At 44.6% G+C, this 15837-nt stretch overlaps 1 protein-coding gene across 1 annotated transcript in view; it reads right to left on the reverse strand.

Moving 5' to 3' along the window:
* Positions 1-15837, reverse strand: part of ABCA1 (ATP binding cassette subfamily A member 1) — a gene marked incomplete at both ends in the record, with an annotated part of 77942 nt that overhangs the window by 48276 nt on the left and 13829 nt on the right. Inside the window, one exon of the mRNA XM_084278904.1 lies at positions 276-397. Within this exon, the coding sequence (XP_084135030.1) occupies positions 276-397 (122 nt within the window). The remainder of the gene's footprint in view (positions 1-275; positions 398-15837) is intronic.

Here is a 15837-nt window from a genome sequence, read left to right on the forward strand (position 1 = left end):
ATTTAAGAAGAAAAAATGAACAGGAAAGAAGAAATTCAGTTTAACTTGAAGGGTGCTAGGCTATTTTCTTACACAGATCAAAACTTCTTCAGGCAGGTCTCAGTTGTTTTACCGTTTACAACCAAATAAGAAAGTAAACTGGGGGCAAGAGGAAAGAGACACAGGGAGTACAATTTCTTCAGTGTTTGTATACCACCTATTACAGAGGGGTCTTAGCGCTATGGTTAAACAAATAATAGACAAGTATTACGTTCCTGGTTGAAAGTTCTCTTTACCTGCTGGAGGTTGACTTCTGCATCCAGTAGCTCCTCTACTGCAGATGATGGCATGGATGTATTATGGTAGAGGAAGTCTGAGAACGTCTCATTGTCAATCAGGAAATTCCGAAGTTTCAAGTCTAAGAAGTGACCAAACAAGCAAAATTCTGGTCAGGGCAAAGCTAAAAGGGAACTTATACGAGAGGCTCTGAACAGGAAACACAAAGCTGGCAAATGGGAGAGATGGAATTACACAAAGGGAAAAGAGGAGCTGTTGGCAAAGGTGCTCTAAAACTTGGCAGCTTTCAGATATGTCAGTCCATGATGTCTTGATCTCCAAAGAACAAACCTCTAAAGCCCACTCGTTTTAACATCATTACTTCAGCTCAATTTGCACGTACATACACAGAAGCCACAAGGCACACCGAGCTGCGGCCCTGATCTGGGGTGAAACCTACACCAGCATTAGCCTTGCACAAAGACTCAGCTTCAGTTAATCCCTGTGTTGTTACTGAACGCAGGACTGAACCAGTGCATGGATCACTGAGGGATTTAGTAGCCTGTATTTAATTGTATTAATAGTAGATGTATACTCTGCCATAAATTTCAAAGTCTGACATGTGCAGACACACAGATTCAATACAGAATTGCCCACAGATCTAGGAAGCAATCTTAACTACTCAACTAAATTTCTGCAAATGCTTTTTAATTCCATTTTCTTTCCAAAAAGTTTCACCCTCTGAAGCCATTGGTGTTTCAACCCTTGGCTTTAAAACAAATTTTTATTTCCATCACAGCAGAGGGGAACCATCTGGAAACTAAAATCCATGTACATTAAAGTTCACAAACCTGGAGCTTAAGCAGGATAACCCTCATGCTGCTTGAGTTGTTTCAGTTTTTTAAAGACAGAGAACAATTTTATCTTAATTATGCTTAAACAAGCGAAGAGGAGGAGCTGAGAGAAAGGGTCTCATAGGATTTATTGGGGTGAAGATTTCCAGGCAAAGCTAAATCAACCAGCTAGGTGTCACATTGCTGTTTGTATTCTAGAAAGAGAGGACATCACAAGCCCACAGCAAACAGTGAAAAACAACATCTAAAGGGGAAGTAGCACAAGAGAGCGCCCCAGGAGTCTGCACCTTCCCCCTTCCCACAGGGGTAAGCTGTAACAGAATGTATTTTTTTCACCCCCTTCTTTTTTGTTAGCTCAGCAGGTGATACCCTCCAGGAAGCCCAGGAGGATGAGTGCTGGGCAAGAGGAAGGTTGTGTGTCCCAGGCAGCAGAGCAGCCGGCGAGGGGGAGGAAGCCACGCGCTCAGCTCTTGCGGCACGAAGCACGCAGGGGTTACTGACGGTCATTGCTCTCTCATCTACATATCCAGTTACAAATTCCCTGTTGCCTTCTTGTTCCACACGAAAAAGTAAGTCACCAGCCTCTTCTGAGCCGGCGCAGAGGTTACTCTGGGGCAAAAGCGTCGCCCTGGCTCTCCTCTCTCTCCCGTCCGGCAGGACCACTCGGCAATAAGCGGGTTTTCACCCCTCCGTGCGAATACCCCACTGCACCCTACCTCCAAAAACCAGCCAGCACCCCCTCCCTCAGCCCAGGGAAAGGCTGGGGAAAGGGTCGGCTCCCGCAGTAGCAGGGAACTGGCCTTTTCTTTTTCGGCAGAGGCAAAAGCACTCCGTTTCACCGCAACTGGAGGAAAAGTTTCCCCCACCCCAATTCCTCAGTCACTTCCTAAGCTCACAGATCTCCCTAACCGCTGCCGCCACTTGTTTATTTCTCAGTGAGACCAACAGCTCAGAAACTCCCATGGAGAAAGGGGTTACTGGCTGAAGGCACGCTGACAGGCAGAGATAAGATTTGCAAGCTTTCTGTTTTAATCTGTCCCCGTTTAAAATATTATTCAGGCTGCTCTTAAAGGGCCACATACCTTTTAAAAATGTAACTAAGCAGTAATTCTGAGACTGTTCCATTTCCTCATTGGTACGCTTTTGGGTCTGCCTAGGGCTTTTTAGTTGGTGGGTTTAGGTTAGCAGGGCCTTTTTTGCCATGCAGAACGAGGATTTTCTTGGTCAGGGACACATTCTATAGGTAACTGCAGGAAACCAACCTGAACTACATTGAGATTATTTACTGGGTTGTCCATAATCAAGATGGGAAGGAACAAAGAGCCTGCAATCTTCTGCAGCTGTAATTAACCAGCCCAGTATAAACAGGGCATTTCTCTCCTGCCTTTTTGTCATGCCAAGCATTTTCAGACTTGTTCAGCACTACAATTTGCTGAAAGTTGAAGCTGCCTTCCAAGGCAACTCTTACAAACATCCAAAGTAGTTTTCATCATCGTTTAGAGGAAGAAAACACGAGAGGAACAGAACATAAAGTTACCAGAACTGCTTTGTGGGACAATGCTTGGCTTCCAGCTCGCTGGTCATGAACCTGTGCCCACAAGTCATAACCTTCTGTGCCCAAGACCACATGGAAGCTTTGAGAGACCAAGGGACTGAATCCCAACACCAAGGTCCCACTGCACTGCCCTAAGCAAACAGTCAGACTTCCCTACCATGCATTGTCCCCCATCCGATCCAGGATCCAGTCCTACTTCCAGCACTTGCGGCTCAGTATCTTACACAATCTCCAACCCTCCCCCAACAATCATGGAGACATGCATAACAACTTGCAGGTGAAGTACCAAGAACTACAATCATTCTAAATTCCTGCCCTGAATACTTCAAAAGAGAAAGGTTTCCTCTTGAAAAAAGCCATTCTCCTCCAAGACTGCCTGCCCGCTAGGGCCTAAGGAAATACAAGAGCACTAGTTAAAAGAACTCCTCCAAAAATAGAAAACAAAAGGCACAGGGAAGTCTTTTGAAGGCTAATACCAAGTTTACCTAATAGCACAAGCATTTGGAGTAGAAGAACACATTTTACAACCGTAGGCCTACTACTGCAATATTTTACTGCCATAAAAGCTCAAACACGCTATCAAGTTACTCAATGTGAAGCAAAATATCTCAGCTCAAACATGATTTAACTTGCACATCTTCTCCCAGATTTGAGGCTGACCAAGAGCATCTTCAGTAGAAAAAAAATAAAGGGGAGTCACAGTCCAGCAGTCTCCCCTCACCACCGCAGGGTACAGCCTCCTGGTCGAAACCTCAGCTCCCAGCAACTGAGGCAAGCTCCAGGCACAACTGTTGCAATGAACCTCAGGTCAGGCTGACCAAACACATTAAGACAGTCAAATCTGATCTGAACCATCTCACTAATTCAGTGGTGAGATGCAGGTCTGCAGGAGAATCACTGAGATAGGTTATCCTCATGGGCAGATTACTTTCAGAGTTTCAGTCCTGACCCCAGGGGAGCAACAGAGAATGTAAGTGGAGGCTTTGCTCATAAAGCACACAACACCCCTACTCCCCAATGCCAGCAGGGCCAATGAGGTTGAAATGCTTTTGCTCTGTCTGGCTCCAGCTCAGGCACTGTATGGCAGCAAATCCTGAGATGGTCCCCATCCACATGAAACAAGCAAAAGTCCATTTCTGCGTGTGTAGGGGGAAAGGTCCTCCCTATGGTTACATAAGGAAACCTCCAGCAGAACCAAGAGCTCCCAGAGCTGTAGTCTTGTGCCTTAACCACAAAACCACCCTTCCTCTCTGAAGTCACAGGTCAGGATTAGACCATCACACTTGTCAGCATTTCAGAGTTAGTGACTTAATGAAAGGCACAGCTTGTTGGGGAAGAAAGCAGGCCTGCCAGTGGCCTAGCTCTCTTCACCAAAGACATCCTGAGAGGATCTTAATCACATTCTCAAAACACAGTGGCCTTGATGACAGGGGTACAGGCTACCCTAAACCAATAAGCTGTTATGGAAAGGTACTTGGCCGTAACGAACATGTTAAGAACCAGCCATAGTAAGATGGTCAAAACAGCAGCTGTGTGGATGTTTTTAGGCATCAAAGGTAAACTAACAATATTTAGCTATAAGATATGTTTATCAGAGCTCATTATAATCACTAACCAATCAGTGTAGTATAAACACTGTGTTAACCAATTAGCAGGTTTTTAGCTTGCCACATTTGCAGTAACAAAAGTATATAATCTGTGTGATTTCACCCAATAAACAGCTTCACCTAAAATTCCTGTTGAATTGCATGTTGCTCATTGCCAGTCTCCACAACAGCTGTCCTTTATTTCCACAGTCTAAACTGACCTTGGGGGCTGAATTACGAGCATGGAAACCAGAAACTCTTGATTATCAGATCACAGAGCATCTTTTACAGGACTGACACACTGCTTAAAATCTTTAAGTTTTCCTGACAGTTCAACCTTTTCCAGCACCTTCCTGCCAGAGCATAGAGTTGGTCACTAATTCCTGAAGAATCATTGTGACAATAGGAATAAAAGCCTACTCGAAGAGCTCAAGACATCCTCATGTTATAAAATAAAATAACAGTGGCATGTGGGGTCTCCATTCCGTGCAGATCAGAAATGAAGCACTGATTGAAGGTGTCCATCACCCATACATTCTCCACAGCCAGATGTTTTTAGTGTGTGCATTCTAGACACACGTCCCCAGTTACTTTCACAAGCTCAAAAGATGGCTCATTGCAGGAAAAAAAGCAAGAGGAACCAGAGTCAGAAACCAGTTTTAATTTGCTGATTCTTTTATGAGCATGACCATGATAGGTCCCACAGAAAGCAGTGACCACTTCCCAGCTATACTGGGGAAATCCACAGACAAGTAGGACAAAAAAGCCTGATGGGGCAGGTTACAGGGCAAGACTACTTCCCTCAGACTTCTCTCCCATCCTTTCTTGCTTTACTTGGAAGCACAGAGGGCTCATACCTTCCTCCGGAAACTTAATGGTGCAGTGTCTTTTAAAATGAAACAATAGGGTAGAAAAACAAAACCCCACGGAAATTGTGGCTACAGTTTTCATATCCTGAACACTGTGTTCTAAAAATAAAAGGCACACAAGTGGTATTTCAACATATGTCAATCCACCATAGACTACAAAGCTTACCAGGTCTGACTTCAATTTGTGGGGTTTCTGCAAAAAGGCTTTGTGCCCATAATCTACAATAAACCAGATTTTCAGCCAGTTTAAAATTAACAAACTCAGTAAAAACAATGTGACAGTCTGATCAACTGTTTACTTCCCAGCTTCACATTCATTTTAAGCCCCTACAAGGAACTGGGTGAAAAGGATTCATGCCATAAGTTAGCTTCTGAATTAAGAGGAAAGCAGAGGAGAGTGTCTGATTTACAAATATGACTAACTTCAGGGCATTTCACTCCCTACTGATAGAACATGCAAGGCAAAACCTGATTATTTTCTCTGTACATACATTGTGGTCAGAGGATTTACTGGCCTTTGGCCTCTGAGGATTCTTTATAGCCAAGTATCAAGGCAACAGAGAAACTGGTCTTAAATTATGACGCTTTATTTCTCATCACAGACACTGCTCATAAGGCAACCCAATCATTTTCATAACAGTAGCATGAAGGCATCACAGCACAATGAGATGGGGCACAAGAAGCTTTAGCTAGTTGTTTGGGGTGGTTTGTTGTTGCATATTTTTTTTTTTTTTTTTATAAGAGGCAGTAGGCTTCCACAAGTACCTGAAGGAGATGAGAAGACTGCCAGTACAGTTACTGTCAGAGGCACCTTTCTCTACCAGTTCAGAGAAGGAAGGCAAGGAATAGCAGCAAGTGAGCAAATAAGGCATATTTCTTATCCCCACACAGAGTTCAGTTTCACAGCTCCAAATTCCCCACTCAGGTAAAACCACACTTCTTCAGCAAGGGAGGTGGGGGTGTGTCACCTCCATAGCACTTACATGAGGGCAATAACCCAGATGCCCACACCAGCCTGACTGCACAGCTGGCTGTCGAGCCTGTAGGACACCACGGCAGCCAGACGCGACTGGAGGATGAGGTCATGAGTCTTCCTGGTCACACTTCACCCACAGATTCATTTGTTCATCAGTCATACTCCTAGCAAGGGGAGTTTTTGCAAGACAAGCACGTGAAGGGGCTGAAGCTGAAACCTAGAGCTGGAGCTGCAGCTGCTGAAAGCATTTACTGGTCAGGCACGTGGCTACTACAAGGACTCCAGCTTAGAAGCCTGCCTTAGCATTCAGTGAACCTTCACACAGGGAGCACACCAGGGCAGGCAAACCAAGTGCTGCTGCAGAACTGCTTTGTACACTGGAATTTTAATTTTTCAATGACGTATCTGGGAAGTACTCCTTAGGAATACTTAATGGGTGCCCTTGAACACCTCAACTGATTTTCAGACTCATGACCCATCACTGATTTACACACAAAAGGTATTTAAAGCTACTTCCCATAAAAACAGGCTTTCCAACAAGTTCAGCAGTGAATCCAAAGGCTGTGAATTGATGATCAGAGCAAACAGTGATCTAATGTTGAAGCCTCTTAGAGCAGTGTACCCTACAGAGCCAAGGTCCCTGATCTACAATATGAAAAGCAAACCTTTCAGGTGGGACAATGCTGGGCTTGGCACGGCAGTAAATTTTGGTCTACCTTCGTTATATTCCAGATTTTGGACAACATGTACAAGAAAATGGCTTTTCTTTTTTAAGCATTTACTACTATGTTTTAGTTTTTTCTTATAAGGCACCTTTCCATCTGTGTGGCAGGAGTACTTCTTAGAGGTACCTGTATCCCTGTTGAAACTGGCAGGAGCTAAAACTGTCCTCCAACTAAGTTGGCCAGCCATACTCTGACTCGTAGACAGAAGCACCCCAAGCAGCTCAGCAGGCTTGTTATGCAGGATCAGCTAGCATGAAGACACAAGCCTAATTTTCTCACAGTTGAAGGGCTGTTCCTACTGCAGCCCATAGCGCAACCTGTTTTTCTGGAAGGCCAGTTCTCTGCTCTGTCTCCATCAGGCATGTTGTAGTGCTGCCTCTGCAGACACCAGAAAAGCAGAGCAAGCACCCCTTTAACCGGAGCCCACTGTCTTCATTTATTCAATCTTATCAAGTGGTGGTATGAATAGAGGGGATGCAGCTTGCCATTCATCTCCAGCCACTAGGATCTCTCCCAGGACAAAGGGAAACATTCTGCAATAGACTTGGTCTTTCCCTCCCATCTTGGGACTGCAAACATCAGGACCACCTCCATTCCTCTACAAGTCACCATTTTTGTTTAGAAGAGCTTTAGAAATAGCGGCCAGTGCAATCGCTCTGGCAGGTAGCACAGCTGACACCGTGTCAGGTACACATGCAAGAGACCAATCCTTGGTTAGCCTTCACTGGGGGTATGTTGGCTTCAAGGATGCAGAGCCCATTTAAGCCAGCTGAGATCTCACCTCCAATCTGCATGGGAAGTCAGCCCACACAAGGCCTATACCTCTCTGAGTAGTATTTTAAGTCCCAAGTGCCACCAGTGTGTGTGTGTCCATGCATGGCATACATGATGAGAAGGATTGCATCAGAAAGCAGGGACAAGGCACTGAAGCAAAAGCCACAGCCTGGTCATCACCAGCCCTGCCAGCAAACAGCCTGTAGAGTGTCTGTCTACAAAGGGACGCACCCAACCACTTCCCTATGTCCTGTGTAACACCACAGAACATATATTCTGGCACCTACCCTTGCTGCAAGCCAAATTCTGTTATCAGCACAGACAACTGTGAAGTACAGCTTGCCAATGAAAAAAAAAAAACCAGGAAAAAAATTACTGAAGTTTCGAAGAGTGAAAAAAAATGAAACATATTTAAAGGAAGCATCCTAAGTATCTTCACTGTATTGCTGTAAGCAGCAAATGCCAAGCAGAGCCCCAAGTCACATGGCAGTTATAACAGGTTGAAAATTTTCATACTAATTTTCACAAAATAAAAAACAAACTTCAAATTTTTCAGCCTTTGAATCTGCTTGTCAGCTACAGAGATGTTAGATTCCAGGTGTTACCGGATACAATACTTCACTATTAAAATAAAGTTTTCAGGAGCTGTATGCAGAACATGGTTAGGGCTGATGCAGGCTATGAATAAGGTCTCTAAAGTCAAATCCAGCTCAGAAAGAGAAGTGTTTCTGAAGAGGCAGAAAACAAAGGTTTGCTGTTAAGATTTGATTTTGACTTTACTAGGAGCATTATGCTCTAGATAATACACAGATTATAGACATTTCAAAACATCAACTCAGACACAGTAAAATACATTAGAAAAAATCAACAAGAATCCACAGAAACCAGATGCCATAGTCACATCCAGCCACGTACCACTATTTTAATGGCAAACACTGGTGTGAGCCTACAGGGAATAACACTGTGCTATTAAAGAGCATGGAGCTGAGCAGAAGTTGCATGAGCCGTGACCAAGGAGGAACAGAATTTCTTGTATTCAAGCAAGTAACCTTAAATTCAATGGAAATTCAAGTCAGAGGAGAAAGCAGGACTGGACATTTTATTCAAGTGAAAGATGGTACAAATGCTGTTGTGGTTTTACCCCAGCTGAGATCTACGCAGCTGCCTGTTCTTTAAAGGAGAAGGGGGGGTGGGGTGGGTGTGAGGCAAGGGAAGGGAAAAGGAAGGGGCAAATAACAACCCCAAACCCGAGAATCCAAAAGGCCCGTGGGTTGGGATAAGGATAATTTACTAAAATAGCAGAAATATAAAATATAACAATGGCAACAGGACTTAGAGCAAAAAAATATATGGAATTGTTGATACACAATGCAGTTTCTCACCGAACCCACAACTCAGGCCGTGCCACCCAGAGCCGTCCCGGAACCCGACTGTCCTGAAAAACTGTGCATCTTGGAGCTGCCCCCTCCTCCTCCCATCAGCCCCCCTTTACACTGAGCATGATGTAATTGGCATGGAATACTCTCTTTGGCCAGTTTGAGTCACCTGTCCTGGCTTCTCCCCTCCTTTCTCATGAACAGAGAAATATGAAGAGCTGAGAAAGTCCTTGACTGTCTGACAGCAACTAAAAACATCAGGGTGTTACCAGCACTGCTCCCATTTTAACTCCCAAACACAGCATTCCATCCGCTGCTACAAATGAAGTTAACTCCATCCTGACCAAAACCAGGACAAATGCAAACAGAAGACACCTATATCAGGACCATTTCATAGACCCTAAAAAAGCAGACAGAAGCACCCCAGCGGTATCACACTACTTGAAACTTATCACAGTACCAGCTATCCAGTCTGAAAGGCTTCCCCCTTGAAACTGGGTAATGGTGAACCTCAAGTAGAAGAGCAGGCAGAGCTACCCAGGGTCAAACAGTCCTGTACTTGTGTTTGTTTAGCTTTGTATTGAAAGGCTGATGAAGAGGGGAGAAAAAAACAAAACAAACAACCTCTCCTTTGGGTGTGAAGCCTCACCCTTCCACAGCTCCCTTCTCACAAGACTCCTCACAGGAGAACTTGACCCTCAGATCTGACTACTTTGAAAGTTTAACATGCTATCAAGTCTGCCACCGGCAGATCATAGTGGCTCTTGCTTCCCCTGCGTTGAGGAAGGCCGGTCACTGAGTTAGTGCCAAGTCCTAATGTACCTCATCTAGCACACAACAGTGGAAGTCACCTCTAGAACAAAAGGTCAAACCAATCCAAGCAGCAGCAAAAAAAGCTAAAGATTAACAAGGATAAGCCAATTGTTATGGTCAAATATAACAGTCTACAGAAGAGGAGGCTGAGGGGAGACCTCATCACTGCCTCCAATTACCTGAAAGAAGGCTGTGGAGAGATGGGTGTTGGTCTGTTCACCCAAGCACCAGATGACAGGATGAGAAGGATTGGCCTCAAGCTGCACTCCCATAGAATCTTGGCTAAAGATCATGCCTCCTGTATCCTAACTGTGATGATATACTGCTGCTTACATAGGGATGCTCTCAGACTCTGCCTTGGTAGTCCAAGGAGCTCTTCCTTCAGGTTGGTATTCTTCTAGATTGTCAACATACTAACTATTCCTTCCCTTCAGTACTGACCTAACTTGTGGCTGAAAGCACACCTTGGAGTACCTGCACCAATACTGGTGGTCCACTGGGTTTTATGTAGAGGACAGGAATATTACTAGTAGATACAAAGAAGGGTAGTACCTCGTGTTGCTTTAGGAACCTGGTCATGTGTACTAGAGTCCCAAAGCAATGCAGTTAACCTTTAAGAAAACCATGGGTAGTGCTGAAGGCTTCTTATACATTATTTATATGGATGCACTGGTAAATGTTTTGCCCTTTCTTCAGGTAGCAACAAGAGGTAACATGAAAAAAAGCAAGGAAGTGGCCAGGTAGGTGAAGACACTTGTGGCCTTAAAGGGCTACTCCACTGTCTTGACTTCTGTTCTCTGGCTTTACAGCATGCTTTTCCCTACCAGCTGGGCAGTGGGAAAGTATGTGAGGAGGGCAGTATAAGTTACATAGCTGAGCAGGAATACGTGGAGGCTGCTAACCATGTCTTCACACAGCTGTGCCTCTGGTTTATGAGGAAAGTGGTTAGGGCAGCTCACTTTCCTGTCTGCACCTTGTCTCAAGTAGCAGATAACTACTGTTCTGAGGTAGCATTGTGTTGTGTACACAACAGCTGCTGCTTTCCATAAGCAGCTGGTGGGCACAAGCCAGAACAAGCGCTCAGACTTGAGATACCATCAGCAAATGCCCTTCTGGTATATATGTATTTTCAGTCAGTCTCAGATACAGCCCAGTCAGGTTTCAGCTGCACTTGTTAAAATACATGGAGAACCACAAGGAAAGGCCCTCCAGAGATTTAAGTTTATGCTTAAGTTCAGGCTGTCTGCAGTTATGTAAACTTTCATCCATCATCAACCAAAAATGCATCCAAGGACTAACTCAGCTAGAATTTGCCTCTAAAAAGATAGATTTAAAACAACAGAAAGCTTCAGGGAGAGGAAGAATATATAGGAATGGGCTTTATTTGAAATCCTTTGAAAGGGTCTTTTATTGCACCATCCTTAAAACTATAACTTTGAAGGGGTTGTTTGTTGGCTGTTTACAGAGGATGTGTGTCATAGAGGAGCCTCAATCTTCTCCACATGAAGTTCAGTGCTGCCAGGTCAGCATAAAAAAGAGACTAGGGCAAGATCTTCAGCTAACGGATAAGCTCCAGCAATTTTTCACCAGCTGAGGATCTCAGAATCACAGGAATGCTTTGGGTTGGAAGGGGCCTTAAAGATCATCTAGTTCCACCCCAACCCCCGCTGTGAGCACTGACATGCCACAGAGACATAAGCAATATTTAGTTATAACAAACTCAGTTAAATACTAATAGTTAATATATGAAAAGAGATGTGGGGTTTTTTTAAAAAATAATGCAGCTTTTGCATTTAAATTCTGGAAAAATCCTGTGGAATTCTGAAACAAAACATATGCTAAGTATGGTACAAGCCTAAAGCCTGTAACCAGAACTAAGAAAACATCAAGACACAACCACTACTTGATAACACACAGTAATGTCAGTAAAACCCTAGGGCTGCAGGAAAGGAATGCTGCAGTTTGTTGAAGCTGCAAAGAAATTCAGCAACAGGAGGTAGAATATGTTGTTTGATTTTAGCCAGGATCCTGGCATTAACACTCACTTATTTTATGATCAAAAATATTTAAATATAGCAGCATCTGTTTCCTCTGAAAAAGGCTGCCTACAAGAATTGAACTTTCACAGATTTTAAAAAAACCCACAACAGCCAAGTGCTCTATCCTCTAGACTAGGTGAAAATTAACTTTGATTCAACATCAACAGTATTTCAAAGCCACCACCTTTTATTGCATCCTGACTACATTGAAAACCACTACATCCTACTGCGTTTCAGAATAACAGCTTCAGTTCCTTAGCAGCTATTTGTTTGGCTCACAGGAATGCTATAAAAATTAGGTGGTAAGTGTTCATAGTGCACACTGAATATGAAATGTGTTATTACTAGAGAAAACTCCAAATCTGAATAATTAACTTGCAGAGGCCAGATCCTAAGTAGGTATTTTGGTCTCAGTACCAAGTAGGACACAGAGGTGGACAGGGATTTTTCCAGCTGTGGCAGTTTTGTGAGCATTCAGCCCCATAAAAACCCACTGAGAAAGCTGGACCTCTCACCAAACTCCCTAGAGGACCAGTAACATCAATCTCAAAGTCTCTGTCCTGCTCTCTCAACCAACATTGGACTGTAACTTAAGTCAAATGCAATCTTCCATAAATCAGGGTCTTAAAGTAACCAAGTTGCCAGTGCAGCCCTTCACCAGTGAAGGCCAGCGCTGGCATGCTTGGGATTCTCCTCACGTGGTTTTAAACAGGGTTCCTAGAGCCTTTGGTGATGGGATTCTCAGAAGTGTTTACCTCAAGCTCCCATCACCCCGTATGCTCCACACACTACAGGAAGGATGGATTTAATGTTAATACTGCATTGCCTTTTTTCCAATTCCATTCAAAGGGATTTCAGTCTTTCCCTGCCCACATCCATACACACCTAAAATCCAAGCTGGCACAACTACAAACCTCTCACTTCATTTCAAAAGCTTCTCAGCAGAAGGGATGTTCAGGCCAGCACCAGGCACCAAAGCCCAGTTTGGCACAACCAGAAGACAAGGAGGCACATTATGCTGTATCAATTTACCTATCTCAACCTCTAAGCAAGGTCATGTAACACCACCACTGTTACGGACAAAGAAATCTCTGAAGGTTCATAGACAGCCCCATGGGAAACAAGTAGGATTCTCCTGGTAACAGATTTAATGCAGCAGCAGACCTCTGTGCCTAAATCTCTGTGGGCTTCCAGTTTCAGTTTAGGACAGAAAAGTAACAGACAGATTTACACAGAGACATTTTCCACTACCTGTAGTAAGGGACTTAAAAGTGCCCTGTTAAGAATGTTGCAGAAACATTTTTCCAGAAGATCTGTAGTTGACTGCACATCTTCCATTCACTTAGGAAAAAAAAAAAAGTGCATCTAAGGGCACCCAGGTCTGGGGCTGCTCAGAGTCCCAGTGATTTGAAGGAAAAAAAAAAATTAAAAAAAAAAAAATCAGGCAAATGCAGAAAGAGTGCCATGTGTTCCTGAACCTCCTAAGCACCCAACCAGCACCGTATGCTACATCTGTGCAACCCAAGTACCCAGTATCGGCAGCTTGTTTCACTTGCTCCACGTGCACCTGACTGAAGCAGAAGTCACACTGGTTCTTGCACCACCGCAGCTCCCATTCCTGGTGTGATGTTTTGGGCTGGGAAGGCAGCAGAAGCCAGGAATACCCTGGGGAGCTCTGCTGAGGGCGAACACAGAGTAACCTGTGCTTAACAAAGTTAAGCGACAGACTTCCTAACCACCCCTTGAAGTCAAGATCTCCCTATTGATTGCAGGCAGCATTTTTTGGCAACCTAAAGGAAACCTAAACCTAAAGGAAAGGCAAGGACCAGTGCATCACTGTAGAGCACTGTGTCAGAGATTCCAGTTGTATATTTATGGGCAACCATGCAATGGCAGGAATGCCACGCTGCTGCAGTTGGTGTTTGCTGGTACTTCCAGGGTGGAGGCATACCTGGACCTAAGGTTTGCTAGTCTTCATTCTAGCCTGGCTGGTTTTTCCTAGGATCCTTCCCAAGGGAAGTCAGGGAGGAAACCAGCTTAATTAGTGAGAGGTGGGTGGTAGAAGAATCAATTTGAATGTTTAGCTTGAGGGTGTGGGTTCATTTTTGTTAGGGAGAAGACAAAGGAAGGAGTTCGCTGTCACCTTAATGTCATCTAACAGATAATGCACGACATCCTGTTACCCTGAGCACCCTGATAATCACACAGCAGGACACATGCTACCAGAAAGCCTCTTCCATGGCTGCTCTTCAGCCCAAGCCCTCCTCCACCATCCTTCACCTGTTAAAATAAGAAGTTGCACTATTGGTTCTGACCAGACAGGCTACAAGCTCCTTCGGTGCCAACATCTGTCAGTGCAGCAGGGTGCATCATCACCAGAGGATGCTACCCAGCTGATGTTTTTCCAACACCACAAGCAATACTAATCCGGTAAACAACTGGGAAAGGCAGGGCACGTGTGGAATAATAGCCTGACATCTGATGCAATTTCTTAGGCTGTGTTTATTTCCCTCTGTCTATTTCATTGCTCCTTTTTTTTTTAGTTGGGTAAGTTTCAAGAAAAATAGAAACATGCCCTTTGGGATCCCTGAAAACTAAGAGCAATGAAGTAAATACCAGCTAGACTGGCTTGTGCGCAACTGTGTGCAGCAGCTAGAGAAGGTGGATTTAATTCTACCTGTTGATCCCATGGTACTGGATAACTATTTGGGAGCCCTGTACAGCAAAGGAAGAAATGAAAGCATGCTGCTCCACACAAGCTGCATCTCTGCCTTTCAAAACAGGAGGAAAAGCTTGTTTCTTACAACCTCTTTATCCACTGATAAATAATAGCGCTGAGGGCAGCTGCAAAACCAGTGAGCCCGATCGACTGCGGATGGCAACCCCAGCAGCCACGTCACGCTCTTGGAAGCACCGTCACCAAGGTCTTTGACTCTCTGTTCTCTTTTGCACTCTGCCTTATCATGAGTGTTGAAGACCTTGGTGGTATTGCTGGACAGAGATGTAACAAGAGCTGGGAAGGAGAGGGCGCCTGGCACTCGCCTGCAAAATTGATTACGTTAGGTATGTGTGCGCCTGCACGTAGATGTCACTGCTCGCGGCTTGCTGAAAGTGCCCGCAGAACAGCAGCAGCCATACAGCATGACAGCTGCCAGGGCTGAACTGCCTCACACTGCTAGTACTTCACCCTGGCCAGAAAAGGTGCTACATGAAGCAAGGGTGGGATGTTCCCTGCTGAGAACACCATGGCCTCTCTGCCAGAGCACTCTTCTGGTTCTCTGATGCTCTGAGCTCAGAAGCCACTCCACAAACTCCTGTACAACAACAGCCCTGTTATGAGACATTATGTTCCATGTAATCAAGCAGGTGCTGAGATACAAAGCCTGTTGTCAGAGCACACAGCACTGCCTGAACAAAATCTGTGTCCTACCTTGTCTTTAACCAAGACACTGACTTGTGGGCACCTGCATAAGCATTCTGCCATCTTAAGTCAGTATCCCTTCCCCAGGGTTCAGCACATGCCTCACATCAGACAACACTGAGTCACATCTTGTTTGTGAGGGTTGTTTAAAAAAAAGCTTTAAGTGAAATGACTGTGGCAAATGCTCTCTAAACAGGATTTAAACATCTGAAGCCAAATACAGACACACATGCTCTGCATGACTTGCATTAGAACAGTATCTACACCACAACTCTAGCTTGTGTGCTAGTAATAGCAGACCACCTCCTGAAGCCTGTTTCAAAGCCACCAGGCAGCAGTGGGAAGCAGGACATCACCACCACTGAAAGAGGGGATGAGGGAGATGCAGAAACTCAGCAGAGCTCACATGGGAGCATACATCACTCCCACTGGGGAAACACAAGCTGCTGCAGAGCTGCATCTGCCTGCACCACTCATTCACATGGCTTCTGATCCTGGCCAGAGCTGAAACAGAGGAAGTATTACAAGTGTTTTCAATTATTAGCTAGTCAGATAATTAACCCTCCTGAAAACTAAGGAAGTGTGTACATAAAT

Source organism: Gallinula chloropus, assembly GCF_964237585.1.
Source record: "Gallinula chloropus genome assembly, chromosome: Z".
In the NCBI taxonomy this organism is placed as follows: Eukaryota; Metazoa; Chordata; class Aves; order Gruiformes; family Rallidae; genus Gallinula; species Gallinula chloropus.